General features: G+C 33.9%; 1 protein-coding gene across 13 annotated transcripts in view; it reads right to left on the bottom strand.

Moving 5' to 3' along the window:
• Rufy3 (RUN and FYVE domain containing 3) overlaps window positions 1–16,519 on the bottom strand; it is a 75,963-nt gene that overhangs the window by 35,722 nt on the left and 23,722 nt on the right. For 8 of the 13 annotated variants that reach the window (XR_013425813.1, XM_078021383.1, XM_078021380.1 and 5 more), the window contains exon 2: window positions 5,517–5,570. The exons of 4 other annotated variants lie outside the window; for them this stretch is intronic. Coding sequence is in view for 7 of the 9 variants with exons in the window: in XM_078021383.1 (XP_077877509.1) it covers window positions 5,517–5,570 (54 nt within the window). In the remaining 2 variants the exon portion in view is untranslated. Of the gene's footprint in view, window positions 1–5,516; window positions 5,571–12,024; window positions 12,075–16,519 lie in introns of those variants that run through there. One more of the 13 variants, XM_078021386.1, reaches the window with a different exon arrangement.

Below are 16,519 nucleotides of genomic sequence, written 5' to 3'. Positions count from 1 at the left end.
AAGCTTTATCTTATATAAGAAACAAAACAGTTGTTATTCAGGCTTTTCAATAATACCTGGGAGTTATTATATGAAATTAAAATCACTAACAGAAAAATACACAGAGGAAAACTTACCCTATATGTTGGGAATAACTAAAGATCAATAATTCCTAAGTAAATCTATTTTGAATTTTTGCTAGAATTGTTTTAGAATGTAAGTGGGCATAAATGAGTTGTCATTAATTGTGAAAGATGTAACTTAAAGTACTAAAAAATTTAATTAAAAATAATTAGTTTGATTACATTTATTTGTATGAGAACCTTTATCAATTCTCATTTACTAAAAATGTCAGAGTCTTAGGACCTTTAGATTATCTATATATTTATATTCATATCTATCTTTTCTGCTTAATGCTATTTAAGATATTGTTATGTACTTCTACACAATAGATATAAAGAGAAAATTTGTTTAAGTAACACTTTCTCTGGGTTGAAACCTGTTAAAGGAGCTAGTTAAGGGCTAGGATGTAGCCCAGTGGTAGAGGGCTCTGGGTTCAATCCTCAGTACTGCAAACAAAACAAAACAAAAACACAGACCAAGTCAGAACCACTGCTGGAATATATCAGTCATTTAAAGAATTAACATCAGTCCTTCACAAGTCTTCCAAAATATAGAAGAAGCAACTTGCCAATTCATTCTATAAGACTAGGATTTCTTTGAGATCCAAAACAAACAAGAACATAAGAAAATTACAATATTCTTCATGGCTATAGATGCAAAAATCCTCAACAAAATACTGACAAACCAAATCTGGCAATATACAAAAAAGATTATGTAGCAAGACTACGTGGGATTTGTACTAGAATGCAAGGTTGGTACAACATATAAAAATCAATGTAATATGCTAAACTAATGGAATAAAGAACAAACAGTATTTGAATTGTGATATTTCAATAGGGTAAAAGGGTAAAGCACTTTTTTTTGGGGGGGGGGACTGGTATGGGGAGAGTAAACCTTGGGGCTATCACTTAGCTACACCCAAACCTTTTCATTTTCAATTTTTAAATTTTGAGACAGGGTCTTGCTAAATTGCCCAGGCTAACCATGAATTTGTGATACCTTAATCTCCAGAGTAGCTGGGATTACAGGCATGAACCACCATGCTCAGTTCAGACAAAACATTTGATATATCCAACATCCTTTAATAATATACTCAACAAACTGGGAAGAAAAGAGGCCTTCCTTAGCCTGGTAAAAGGCATCCATGAAAAAGTAATACAAAAGACTGAAGTCTTTCCCAAAGTTTAGAAACAAAGATTTCTGTTCCCCCTACTTCTAATCAACCCTATACAGGAGGGTCTAGCAAGGGCAGTTAGACAAGAAAATAAACAAAGGCATCCAGGCTGGAAAGAAAGAAGTAAAGGGGCTGGGGATGTGGCTCAAGCGGTAGCGTGCTCGCCTGGCATGCGTGCGGCCCGGGTTCGATTCTCAGCACCACATACCAACAAAAGATGTTGTGTCCGCCGAGAACTAAAAAATAAATATTAAAAATTCTCTCTCTCTCTCCTCTCTCTCACTCTCTCTTTAAAAAAAAAAAAATAAAATAAAAAATAAAAGAAAGAAAGAAGTAAAATCATTTGTAGTTGATATAATATTGTATATTAAAAAAAATTCCCAAAAGAATCTACACACACAAGTTGGGCATGGTGGCATACTCCTGTAATCCCAGAGACTTGGGATACTGAGGCAGTACAAAAGAAGTTTGAGGCTAGCCTCTTGGCAATACATCATCTAAAAAAAGAAAGAAAAAACGCTGGGGATATAGAGGACCTCTGAGTTCTATCCCCAGTATGCGGTGCCAGGGAGGGGATCTCCACACACACAGAAAAAGTATTAGCTAATAAATGAGTTTGGCAAGGTTGAAGGGTACAAGATCAATACACAAAACTGAATTGTATAGCAATCTCCTCTTCTCTGAGGTTTTGTTTTCTGAAGGATGTCAACTGTGGTCTGAAAATATTAAATGGAAAACTCCAGAAATAAACAATTTGTAAGTTTTAAATCATATACTGACTTTTCTGAGTCATGTGATGAAATCTTGTGCTATTGCCTCAAGTAACCCTCATCTTACTTAAGAATGGTCCCAAAGTCAGAATAGTGTTGCTGGCTATTTGTATATGCCAAAGAGAAGCTATAAAGATCTTTACATGAAAAAGTGAAAAGTTCTCAACAAGTAAAAAAAGAAAAAGAAAAACTGAAAAAATTGTATGCTAAGATATACAATACAATAAAACATTTGAGGCAACCATATTCACCTAATTTTATTAGAGTATATTTTTATTACTATTCTATTTTATTGTTATTAATCTCTTATTATAAATTCCATTTATTATAGCAGCAAAAAGAACAAATACTTACAAATAAATTTAACAAAAGAGATGCAAGTTTTATACACTGAAAATGATGAAATCTTGTGGAATAAAATTTAAAAAGATCAAAATAAATATACTTCCTATGTTCATAAATCAGAAGACTTAATATTGCTAAGATGACAGTACTCCTCAAACTGATGTACAGATTCAAGGCAATCCCTGTCAAACTCCCAGATGTATTTTTGCAGAAATTGGTAACTTGTCGTAAAGTACATGTGGAAATGCAAGGGACCCAGAATAGCCAGTCTTGAAAAATAAGAATAACATTGGATGACACATTTCCTGATTTCAAAACTTACTACAAAGCAACAGTAATCAAGATGATGCGGAACTGTTATTAAGTACAGACACATAGATTAATGGAATATTCAGAGTCCAGAAACAATCTCTACTATAGTTTTTTTTTAAAGGAAAAAAACATGTTAGTGAGGAAATAGAGAAATTAAAATCCTTGTACATTGCTAGTAGAAATGAAAATGGTACAGCTGTTTGGAAAATAGACTGGCAGTCCTCCAAAAAGTTAAACATAAAGGTTACCATTTGATCTAACAATTCTACTCCTAGATATAGTCCTAATGTGAAACATAAAACTTCGCATATTGCTATTCAAAATATCATTTCTCCTAATTAGCCCCAAAGTAGAAACAAGTCCAGTGTCCACCAATAGATAAATGGATAGACAAAATGTTGAGTATTCATACAATAGAATATTATTCGGTCATAAAAGGAATGAAGTTATGATACATGTTACAACATGGATGAATAATGAAAACCTGCTAAATGAAAGAAGTCAGACACAAAGGCCAAATATTTTATGATTTTGTTCATATGAAATGTCCAGAATAGGCAGATCTATAGAGATAGAACATAGATTAGTGGTTGTCAGGGGCTTGAGAGGAAGTAGAAATAAAAGTGGCTACTAATATGTATGGGATATCTTTATAGGGTGATGAAAATATTCTAGGATTAGAGAGTGGTGACAGAAGCACACAATTTTGTGACTAACAACCAGTGACCTGTACACTTTAAAGTGATAGTCTTTATAGTACATAAGTTGTATCTCAATAGAACTATTATTTTAAAAAAACTAATGAGACTTATAAGAGACTTAATAATGCATATCCTACATGGAGTTTGATTCAGATAAGCCAACAGGAAGACACTACTTGAGACAATCAACAGATTTTGAAAATGGGCTGAGTATTAGATATTTTTAAGAATTACTGCTAATTTTATTAGATGTGGTATTTAAGTATTTATAGATGATAAGATGTAAAATTTGCAGTTTAAAATGTTCCATAAACAAAGCTGTGGAAACAGAGTAAGACCAGCAAATATTGACAATTACTGAAGCTAGGTTATAGAGGTAGAGAATCCATCATGCTATTTTTTTCTATTTTATACACTTTAAAGAGTTTCACAACTAAAAGTAAAAAGGAAATTCTTCCTTCTCTTGCTTCAGGTCATGGTTTAATTGCTAGCCTCCAGTAACAAACTAGTACTGTTTTCTTGTTATATTCAAACAAAATTAAAAAAGCCCATTCAACTGGATTTAGCATTGAGTGAGCTTATTTGGTGACTTATTTGCCAAAACCATTCTTTTGTACATCTTGGCTAGATATACATTTCTTTAATCTTTAGTAGATGTTCTTTCATAATCCAAGCTTGTATTAGCATTCCCTATGAAATCATACTGATTTCTTCATTGGGCTGCTATATCATAATATAATCAATTTTACTTTTTGGAGTTTTCCAAACTTCTTTAGGTATCTTTACCTGATGAATTCCATGCCAAAAAACACCACCTAGAAATATCTCTGGAAACATGTTGGGACAATAGTCAAACTTCTTTTTTGATACAACATAAGACATTTAGGTGGGAAATACAAAGAGTTCCCCGTTTATTCAGTTTATTCCATACAAGTAATTTAAACAGATGTTAGAGGGCATCACTGAGACCTAGAACAATTAAATATCTGATGTAGAACAATTAGATCTGTCTCTCTCATATTCCTTGAGGGATGTTGGAAAAAATTCCTCATTCTTCTGTGCCTCACCTGTAAAATGGTGGGGGAAACAATGCCTCTTGGACCTCTTGTGTTCCTACATGTCTTTACTGGTTTATATCAAGCCTGAAAGGCCCTGATACCTGGGTTCTGTCTTAGGGCTATTTATGTAGCTGATAATTACAAGAGATGAAACTTTCCTATTGTTTCCTACAAAAGCATTGGATCTATTATAAGTTTGGAACAGGGATTCAATGTAGTTAAAATTTACTAGGGATGATTTATCTGAGAGACTTATGTAAAATGAATTTTGGGGAAGAGAATCAAATGGCTCGCCATGAAGAACTGAAGTAATTGGAAAGGGTTGAATTGAGAAGATCTGTTAAGGAAACGGAGAAGTCAAAAATGGCCCAAAGTTTCTGCCCAGTGACACTAGAACGGTGTGCTATAGACAGAAATAAAAATTTGAGTAATTGATTTGGAGAAAAGGGTCAAAGTAAGCTTGGTTTTGGATACAGTTATATTTATATGAAAGAATTACAGAAGAAATAATTTTTGGTTTGGGAAATGTTCATGTATTATAAAATATGTGCTACTTGTCAAAATAATTCCATTAGAAAGTAATGCTGTTTATATGTTAAAGCTGAAAGTGTTTAATACCTTGGGAATGTGCAAATCATAGTAACATTCCAGAATACTTTAGATTCCTGGGATCTGTTTTTCACTGTGAAATTTACACACACACACACACACACACACACACACACACACACACACACACATGCACACGCACACGTACATATACATATATGATAAATTTTATCCTTCCCAGTAAAAAAAGCCATAGAAAAACTTGATGTGATCTTGAAATAATGTCCCTTTTAAACATGTTATTTAATGAATATCCTAAAAGATCAGTGTAAATATACACTAATGCTATTTTACTTGGAATCACAAGCATAGTTTTCTCAGTTACTGCCATGGAAAATAAAACCTAAATCTGACACTCCTTCTTATGGAAAACAATTAAAAGGTGGTTAGAAAATTTAAAAAAGAAATAAAGAAAAAAGCTGAAAGATGTTGGTGTGGCACGCACCTTCTGTATCATCGCGCATTTGCTCCACCAAATCTGTCAAATCCTCCCAAGAGTCTTTGCAAACGGCAAAAAGAAAGGAAAAGAAAGATAAAATGTCATGCAAGCCAAGAAAGAAAAGTGCTATTAAAATAAGATTTCCAAAAGGATAACTGAAAGGGAAGTTCTTAGTACTTTTTCTGTTTAGTTCATCAAAGATTAACAGTTGAAAAAGTCTGGGAATATAACCTACTACGCAGAGATATCAACAAGGATTACTAAATATGTTTCAAAGATAAGATTAGTAATTTAAAAGTTTCTAACATAAAGAAAAATGCATATCTCATAAAACAGCAACAGAGATTTTTTTTCTACTGAAACCAAATTAAACACTTTGTATTCTAAGTATATTCAACATTAACATCATTCAACATTTATTTTCATCATCTCAGTGAAGCTGAATATTTTTTAGAACCAGGACAAATCTCAAGATGCAAATGAGTGACTTTTCTTAAATTAACAACAAATAAAATAACACCTCTACACTGTCCTTTCCTAAAACACAAAAGAAAAGGATGCTGCTTTGAAGAAACACAAAATAAAGCACTTAAAATTCAATAAAGCTAACTGTTTACTCAGCATACAGAGTTACTATGATCTGAGGCAGCACCCATAATCAAACACATTAATATTATTGCAAGAAATAAGTGAATATTCAGATTAAATTGGACAAGAACTACAAACAGCCTCAAGTAAATTTAGTCATGTTTTTTCACCAAATGAGCTTTGGCAAATTTGTGAAAATAGGTTGTGATTTCCACAGATTTTAAAAACAATTTTGGATTCATGGATCTATATATGTAAAGCACTTAGAAGTTATCTTACACAGAAAAAAATACAACAAATGTTGGCTACTATAATTTTATAGTAAATTGGTGCTGACATATATTTAGACATTTTGCATAGGTGGTTTTCAGGTAAAATCCTCAGACAATATAATATGCTACAGATCTATATTATGTAGGATCACAGATCCATAAGAATGTACTTTTAACTATATACATCATTTGCTCTACAGACTTCCAAGTCAAAAGTATGTCACTTTACAAATCATTTTATTCCTTATTTTATTGAATTCGAAGCTATACTTGTCATCTAATCAAATAAAATCCTACTTACTAAAGCAAAATATAAAGATCCTCTAAGATTTGTTAAAGAAAGATCTGGAAAGTGAATTTCTAGGTAGGTACCTAAAAATGTGTAGTGGGTACCAGAGATCTCTCTGACGTTTCCTTTGGCAAGTCCCATTTAGAGCACTTGCCTATCTCTATCAGACACATTTTCTGTTTGTTTGTTTTTTTTTTAAGTTTATAAAGTTTTGATTCTCAGGGTAATGAAATCAGTTGAGAACCTACCTCTCCCAGAAAGGTAAAAGGGCTATCTTTTCCCTTTTTTTTTGTACTGAGGATTGAACTCATGGGTAACTCAACCACTGAGCCTCAGCCCCAGTCATATTTTGTATTTTATTTACAGACAGGGTCTCACTGAGTTGCTTCACTTTTTCTGAGGCTGGCTTTGAACTCATGATCTTCCTGTCTCAGTCTTCCCAGCCACTGGGATTACAGGTATGTGCTATGGTGCTCACCTGTCTTTTCCTTTTAATGTTTTCTCTTTATTTTAGCATCTCAGGATTTTGTTGTAATAAAGAATAGATATCAGGAGCTAGGGCATAGCTAAGTTTTAGAGTGTATAACCGTGGATTAAACCCAGGAGTGCTTAAACACTGAGCTATATCCCCAGTCCTTTTTATTTATTTATTTTTGTTGAAATAGGGTCTCACTAAGTTGCTTAGGGCCTTGTTAAGTTGCTGAGGCTGGCTTTGAATTTGTAGCTTTCCTGCCTCAGCTGCCTGAGTTGCTGGGATTACAGGTGTGTGCCACTACACCTGGCTAGTAAAATATATTTTTAAAATTGTGCCTTTGGAATATATCCAAATTATTAAAACAATAATGGCAGCATCTAATATATTAGTCAAAGAAGTGCACGGCAAGCTGAGCATGATGGTGCACACCTATAATCCCAGTGATTTTGGAGGCGGAGGCAGGAGGATCTCAAGAACAAGGCCAGACTCTGCACTCAAAATAAAAATAAAAAGGTCTGGAAATGTAGCTCAGAGTAGAATGCTTGCTTAGCAGTATAATGCCCTGGTTATATCCCCAATAAAACACACACACACACACACACACACACACACACACACACACACACAGTGTATCAACATTATTTTGTATCATAATAATACGCATTAACAAATTACAGAGAAGAGGAATCTAAAGATCTAAAGCCCTACCACAGACAGGTCTGGATTAAAATTTTTCTAATAAATATTTTTTTCTAGAAATAATTAATAATTCATAGTTGCACAAATCAGAATTGTGCCAGATGTATAAAAGAAATGTTAAAGCACATGGTTAAGGGAAATTTCTAAAGTTACTTTGCCTATACAGCCTCAGAATCTCTGCTCAAAACACTGACTAGGCAAAGCAGCATCTCTGCAGTGTGTGTAATGCCATGTGACTGGATTGAAACATTGCAGCCACCACTCCAAACACCTGGATTAAAATGGTGCACTTAACACAATTTAGTAATCTTTTTAAAAAAGTGTATATGAACAAAGACCTTTTTTTTAGTCAAGAAATTCAGAGACAAGGCTGGAATTGTACAATGGCCCTGAATTAGGAAGCACAGTTTATTTAAGGCTTACTTATTTTCCTGGCTATTATTCTGTTTTAGATCTAAGAGGAACGAAACAGCAGACTAATTATATAGCTCTGAAAATATTTAATCAGGTCTGCTGTTAACTATTTGCTTTTAAGGTAAATGGTAACTCAATTAATGACAGCAGTGTGGTCTGACAGAGAGGCCCTGGCTTTGATGTTGAGACAGGGCTGGGATGCAGGCACTGCTCTGTGGACAGTGGATGAGCTATTGGTCACTGGCTCATCCTGTGGTGTTGGCAAAAGACAAGGCTGGGAAACATTCCTTGCCAACATGGCCATGTTCCCTATATAGTTGCTTCTTTTTTCCTTTGGATGAGGGATATGGCTTAAGTTCTCTCCTTCCAGAGAAGTACTTGAATGGGCTCAAAAAGTGATTCTCCCTTGTTTATGTACCCAGGGTTGTGCAATCTCTCATCTTGATATAGTCTTCCTTTAGCAGTGTTACCATAAACAGCGAAGTTACAGTTAAAGTTTACAAGGCCTGGGAGTTAGCTTGTCTCCTAGAGGTTACAAGTTTTTGATTTAGAATGTGAATTTTTACAAATGTATCATAGTTTCTCAGGGAAATGCCTTGCTGAAGCTCCAAATACTGACAGATCACAAAAACTCCGTTAAGGGCTGTTGAAAAATTAAACACTAATGAATTTTAAGAACTTAGCACATCATAGGTACTTAATGTCAACTTTAGGCTTATAAGAAACCATTTGTAATATGTATTATGTGCTCTTATTTGGCTACAAACTGGATTCTTTTTTTAAAATATTTTTTTTAGTTGTAGACAAACACAATATCTTTATTTTATTTATTTATTCATTTATTTATTCTTATGTGGTGCTAAGGATTGAACCCAGTGCCTTACTCATGAGAGGCAAGCACTCAACCACTGAGCTACAAACCCAGCCCCAAACTGGATTCTTATAAGCATTTTGGCCATAATAAAAGAAAATAAGTAAAAGGGATTTAAAAAAAAAAACTAAGCTAAACATTAAACACAGGGAAAAACATGCCAAATTAAGTAAGCGAAATAAAAAATTTAACAGTTGAGGTGCCATTAAACAAATACTTTAATTAGCTTGGTAATATAATAGCAAAAATTAGCAAAGGAATTGTCATGCTAATTTTCATTAATGCTAAGAGGTCCTGTTCTAATAAATCAGTAATTTAGGTCAAGGTTTATCTTTTCCCCATAGTATACTAAAACCAAAAATATCAGCCAGGATTTACAAATGGTCTTAGAAAACATAAAACATTAAATTATCAACATTTGAACCATTTAATATTGATTACATATTTATGGTGAGCAAAAGATTTTATAGAAAGCAGCAGAAGACACTGACCTTGGGGAGATCTAAGTAACTATGACACCAAGTTAAAAAGGAATTAATAATGAAAAACATAAGTGAAGATAAAATAGATTAAGTCTAGCAGATAACATTGGAAGCCTAAAGAGGACAGGGCCTGATGGGGAGTGAGGGGCTAAGAAAAAAGTGCCCCATCAGTAGACCCTTTGCCCTCTTGCCTGAATGGCTGCACTGGTAGAGACAGCTCTGAGAGACTTAAGCTGGGAAGCTGCTGCCTTCAGGACTGGACACTGTACGAGTCCGAGGTGAAATGTAGTACATCTCATACATAGCCTAAGTTCTATAGTTCCAAGAAAGGGGAAGAAAATCCCAACAGCCCTTGTCTCAGAAAGCAAACTAGAGATTTTTAAAAAGTGTAAAATTTCTCATGGCACGAGTAATAGCAAAATGTATTTCCTGCTTAGGGCCCTATTAGTAGTCTTAAAAAAAAAAAAAAAACGTAAAGTCTCCACAAGCTGAATATACTGTCTTAAAAAGAAAAACTCACAACTGTATCATTTGGAATGTTTAGATTTTAATACATATGGGAAAATGCAACCAATTGCAGCAGTGAAAGACAAAATCAACCAATCAATAAAATTGTAAAGGAGTAGCCAGTATGAGATTTCATAATACCATGCTATTAAACACGTTTTAAAATATTTCAAGGACCTTGGAAATGTTAACAAAAAACTTAAGTATTCCTATTTGATCTAGAACTTCCAGTTCTACAAATTAAAACTGGTAAAATGTTCAAGTTGTACATACTGCTATTTACCAAAACTATACGTGATAAGAAAATTTAGAAACAATCCAAATGTCTGTAAGGCAATAGTCAAAGAAATTATGGCATGTTCAATCAACTGAAGGCATTAAATAAAATGGTAGAGATTTCTATTTACTGGTGTGGAAAGATACTATAAGAGAAAAAAAGGCAGGTCACATGACACAGAAATGATAAGATCTACATGCGTAACATTGCATGAATGCAAAATATTGTATGTAGATATTTCATAGTAGTTAGCTGAAGGTGTTAGAATTTTATGTGAAATGCATTATTTTGTACTTTATATTTTTATATTCTATAACTTTTCAATACAAATATATAATTGCTATAACTAGCAAAATAATGTTGTTTTTATTAAAATATATATACCAATACTAAAGACATTTTCTATAATAAAAATATCCCATTATTTTCAATACAATATCAAAGAAATTTTTATTTGAGAATATATAATATATAAAAATTAAACGATTACTCAAGAGGCCATTTAGGGACACATTTGTTTCACTGTTCCTCTACAAAAGTGTTTTTTAAGATCTTTCTATTTGTTCTCTGGAAAAATTCAAATAACAAAAATTATAAAGGAACAAATTTTAATATTTACTCCCCTGTACTCAAAAGCACTTCACAGCAGTTACAGCAGATTGGTGATGCCTTGAGGAGCCACATGAAAAAAAAATGCTTCCTTTTAAACTCTTTACCTGCCAAGAAAGGTACCAGGAAAAAAACAAAATATAGAACCCTAACTGGAAAGCAGAGGATACCAGTGTACTCACAGTGCTTGCTCTCTTTCTAGCCAGTACTTGGTAACCAGGCTCAGGACTCTGGTTTTCATCTGATCTCCACCATTAATCTAATCTGGTACATTTGGAAAATTATTCCTATTTCAATAATTCGTTTAGGAAAAATGACTTCAGGGTCATTTGAAAAGATGACAACCCAAAGACAAGTTCATGTGAATTCCTTTAAGAAAGACAGAGTTGTGCTGGGGTTGTAGATCGGTGGTAGAGCACTTGCCTAGCATGTATGAGGCACTGGGTTTGATTCTCAGCACTGCATATAAATAAATAAAATAAAGTTCCATTGACAACTATATTTTATATATAAATATATATATACACACATACATACATACATATATAAAAGGAAAGCAGAAGCTAAAGATTAAAGTAGACACTCTGTTCTAAGAAAGTTCCAGAAAAAGTTTACCACTAGAAAGTAAAGACTATAAGGTACTATGATTAAGGACACTGCACTAAAACAGACACTAGTGCGGGAATATCAGTAGGGAAAAACTGAAAATAGGCCTGAAATGGGAAATTCCACACAGAACTTATGTACAGCACCTTAGTCTCAAAGACATCATGCACCTTCTCTGTGGTTTAGGTAGAGACTGGGTACAAGAACAAATCTAAGGGGTTGGAGTATTGGCTCACTGGTAGAGCACTTGCATGGCATGAGTGAGGCCTGGGGTTCTTTCCTCAGTACTGCATGTAAATAAATAAATAAAAGATCCATTGACAACTAATATATATATATATATTTAAAGAACAAATCTACTAGTATTTTTTCCACCCAGATTTTAGATTTTACAAAGTTCCAGAGGCTGGGTGGGTAAAACTTACCTTGAAAGGGTGACTAGCCAGGCTGTTCTCAAAGCACAGCAAAAAGAAAAGATGAACCTTGTCCAAAGAACTTTGCCCTCTAGGCTTCTGAGATTGTATTAAAGCTACAACCTTCTTGCTTTGAAAAGTTCACAGACTGCCTTGTGCATACATAATCACAATTTTGGGAACCTGACAATGTCAATCTGAGGGTATCTGTGTAAGTGGCAACAAATATTCCTAAACTAATCTCATAAGGACTGATTATAAAAGTGGGGGATACACAGCCAAAGCAAAGAGTAATAACACAATATTGTGCCAAAGAGAATCCTGACAGTATGGCATTGGTGGTGCACGCCTATGAGAAAGCAGAATTCTAAGTGTGAGCTCAGTTTCAGCAACTTAGCAAGACTCTGTCCCAAAATAAAAAATAAAAAAAGGACTGATGAAGTAGCTCAGTGGTAAAGCATCCCAAATTAAATCCCTAGAACCCCACCTCTGAGAGAGAGAGAACGAAGGAGAGCACTCGAGAGGGAGAGAGAAATTTTCTGAATACTTACAAAGGGAATAAATCCAATGCTATACTAGATACTGGGTCTAGATACACGGTGGACCCCTGTGCACTGCATGTAGCATTTTGATGGTTGCAAAAACAAAGCATGCCAATCAACAGGTCTGTGACCTGGAAAAACTAAAAATATTTAATGGAAATATAAAAAAAAAAAACAAAACACCACACTGGAAACTGAATCTGAAGCAGTACCTCTGCTTTCAGGAGACTGTTTCTACTTGTGGATGGGTGAAACTCTTGTCAAGGAAAGGTACTGGTATATGATATAAGCAAGACAGATGAATGAATGCTCAATTTTAATTTTCATAAATTTTTGGAAAAAAAATCTTTTCCTGATCAGAATAACACACCCTCTTGTAGAGTATTTAAAGACATAAAGATGACCTTTAATTCCACCAATCAGAGATAATCACTTTTTACATTTTTTGGTACATTTCCTTTGACTTGTGTTTAAGTGTATTTGCATTTAAAACAAGTGTGATCATAGTGTATATGTGGCTTGGGAGACAGTTTTCAAATTCTTATATTCTAAACATTACTGTATGCCATTAAATATTCTTTCACCATTTTTAGTGCTTGTTGTATGTTTTACAAATTAGTAAATAATTTTCCTCCTAAGTTATTTAAATGGCTTTCAAGGTTTTGCTACTCTAAGTTGGAATGTTTTGATACACACACACACACACATATATACACAAATTTTTTGCCCGTATTTCTGATATTTCCTTAGAATAAATGCCTGTTATAGTTACTGGGAACTAATTTCCTAAGGTCCCTGATTCATACTGATAAAGTGATTTTCAAAAAGCCTGTTTCAACATACACTCTCTACTGTCAGAGCCCCATGTCTTCCTCCCATACTTCCACCAGCACTTAGTAGTATTAGTAGATATATTAAAAAGCAAAAATAGCAAATTATTAATTATACTAAACGTCTATTTTCTAAATATGACAGTGAGTTCAGAACATGAGATAAATAATAAAAAATAAAAAACCCCAAATAAAACAGAAACCATAAGTCAAATTGTATATAAAAAAGGGAAGGTATTCTAATAATCTTTTCTTTTAAATGAATTATTTTCTGGGATTACAAGGAATAACTGAGTCTACCTGAAATCTGTTGGATATCTGCCACAAACAGTACACAGAAGCCTTCTGCAGGATGAAAAAGAAGTTTTGCCCCAACAAACTTCCTATATTATTTCTTTTTTTTGGGGGGGGTGTGTGCTGGGGATTGAACCCAGGGCCTTGTGCATGCAACACAAGCACTCTACCAACTGAGCTATATCCCCAGCCCTTCCTATATTATTTCAAATGAAGAATCATTCATTAAATCTAAATAACTGGAGAATAATTTCAAGTGACACAGATAGTACCTAGTGACTCAGGAAATGAAGGTGTCAGCTTTGTTAGAGATGGATTTGTGGATGAAGGGATTGGAGGTCCTTTCCCTTTCCCAAATTAACACTGGCATGAAGAATCTCGAGAGGGAATAGTATAACAAGAATGATCAAGGTTTTAGTGAAGTACAGAACCAATAGCCTGGTTGGAATAGGAAAGTATGTTGAAGAGAAGTTTGAAAACAGGGGATAAATAAAACTACCTGTAGAAAACCATGGGAATGCTTGGCTAAAGAGTAAGGATTTACACTACTGCTAACATGAACAGCTTTTTGGATCACTTTGTACTTTCATGTGAGAAATACTTTAAATTTAGCATACAGAAGTGCTGCCTGCCAGTCTGGTCAGTTTCAGAAGCGTACCATTTTTGCTGTTTGGCAGTATCTGTGGCACTATGTAAATATTTTTGTGCACTTTATAAAAAACGAAAAGAGAAAAAAGAAAGTGAATAAATAGAAAACTGGGGTGTTCAATTTAATTGACAGCAATTACTAAGAATGCCTCAAATGGCATTCTTTAGGTTCATCTGGATTCTCCCAGGACTTCAGCTGCACAATACTATGATATATGATGTAAAAACTGCTGGAAATGAGTCATCAGAGACCGGGAAGACTTTCCTTATTAATGCAGGTCTACTGAATTTCTGCGACATGAATACTATGGATGGATGAGCCATTGGCTGCCCAATTTTGTACCACTTAATACATCATGTAAGGTCAATTTTCTTATTTGTAAAGTAAGATAATAACTGTACCTAAGCTTAAGGGGTGCTAAAGGGATTAAAGAAGATAATAAATCTGTAACACTCAGATCAAACAGTTCTTACACAAAGTAACTGCTTGGCAAGTGACATTATCTTCTCCTGCTAAACTACTGTCACCCTTCTTCTAGGAATATTCTATGTTCAATACAGAAGGCTGCTCAAATAGGTCTCTTGTATAAGAATGAAAAGTTCTTATATGGTCATGAGACTCATCTGGGAAGAGACATAGCTTTGGAGAAAGCTAAAAAACGGGTGTAGGAATCTGAATATGGCATGATTAGATCTTGGCAGTTATAGAAATGAAAATAAGACAAAAGAGGATGTTGTGAAATGGAGCACAAATATACCTCTTTTAGGCCCTAAAAATGAACAGCATTGTTTCTTGTTTACTCATAAAAGAAAACTATCAGTCAATATTGAGTTGTCTTATTATTTTTCTATTAAATGGAGGGGAACTATTCTTATTAAATCTTATTTAAAAGAGCTTAAATTTAAAATATGTTTCAGTTCTTTACCTTGATCTTGAACTCATAGAGAGGAAGGGCTCTTGACTTCTTATCCCCTTCTCCATTTGTATCATGGGATATTCAATAAATATTTCTGACCAACTAACAGACCAAAATAAAATCTTTGCGTGTAATGCACTATCAGTACTAGATTCATGTTACATGTAAGCTTCTCTTTACACATAAACATACAAATGCTAGATGTCTAAAAGGGCACCAGAATAAATACCAAGGGAAGTGAGTTATGCAATAACAGTACTGTGAATTCTGCTATCATATGCTCTTCTTCACAGTAACTCTAAAGACAAAGACCTCAGCAAAGTTTCTTTTCTTAACATGTCCACCCAATATATATATAATGTCTTCATAGTCTGTTTCGTATTATCTATATTTAAGAAAAGTTTTCTAAGTAAAAGAGTAATTTAAAAGCTTATAGATGCCTTTGTACCAAATGGCATATTTTACTATATTAAACTGACCATTTGAGTATCATATCTCTTGTCAGATTCTCTCTCCCTAAAAATGGTAATAGAGATGCACATATTTCTTGATTAATTGAGTTTTATTTTTATCTAATTATTTTTCTTACTCATAGAGGTTCAAGACTAAAATTTGAGTCTAAGCCACTAATGTTCACCTTTAGTATGGTAAACAACCAGTTTGGACTACTCTTTTAAGATTAGATATAAAAACAGAAATGTAAATTAGATTATAATGTGCTTAAAAATGTGGTTTAAACTGTTGTGGCTTCAAATATTGCTTCAGAACTACTAATGGGAACTGCTGCTGCTTATAGGGATCTTTACATTAGTGGTCTCACTGAATCGTAACATATGGAGTAGTTACTACCACCAGTTAAGAAAGGAGGGAAGCTCAGGTAAGGAGTGATTTAATAACCTGAGCAAGGTCACATGAGTATTGAGTAGTGGGATAAAGAAATGAATCCAGAAGGAAGACACAAATATCTACACTTTTAACCACTACCCTATATCATCTCTAAATTACTAACTACCATAGCTTAAAGCACCAAATCACTCCCATAATTGTAATAATCCCTTTATTGTTCTTAGTATATCCCTAATTTGAGAATACTATAGTTTTCTATAACTTAATTAATATCCACCCAATTATTTTTTTTTCTTTTGCAATGCTAAAGATCAAACCCAGAGACTCATGCATTCTAAGCTAGCACTCTACCACTGGGTCAAGCATGGTATAGTGCATGCCTATATTCCCAGCGACTCAGGAGACCCGAGGCAGGAGGACAATAGGTGTG

This window comes from Ictidomys tridecemlineatus, chromosome 9 (genome assembly GCF_052094955.1).
Source record: "Ictidomys tridecemlineatus isolate mIctTri1 chromosome 9, mIctTri1.hap1, whole genome shotgun sequence".
NCBI classification, from domain to species: Eukaryota; Metazoa; Chordata; class Mammalia; order Rodentia; family Sciuridae; genus Ictidomys; species Ictidomys tridecemlineatus.
The sequence above is the reverse complement of the archived record's forward strand: the minus strand, read 5'-3'. Positions and strand labels throughout refer to the sequence as shown.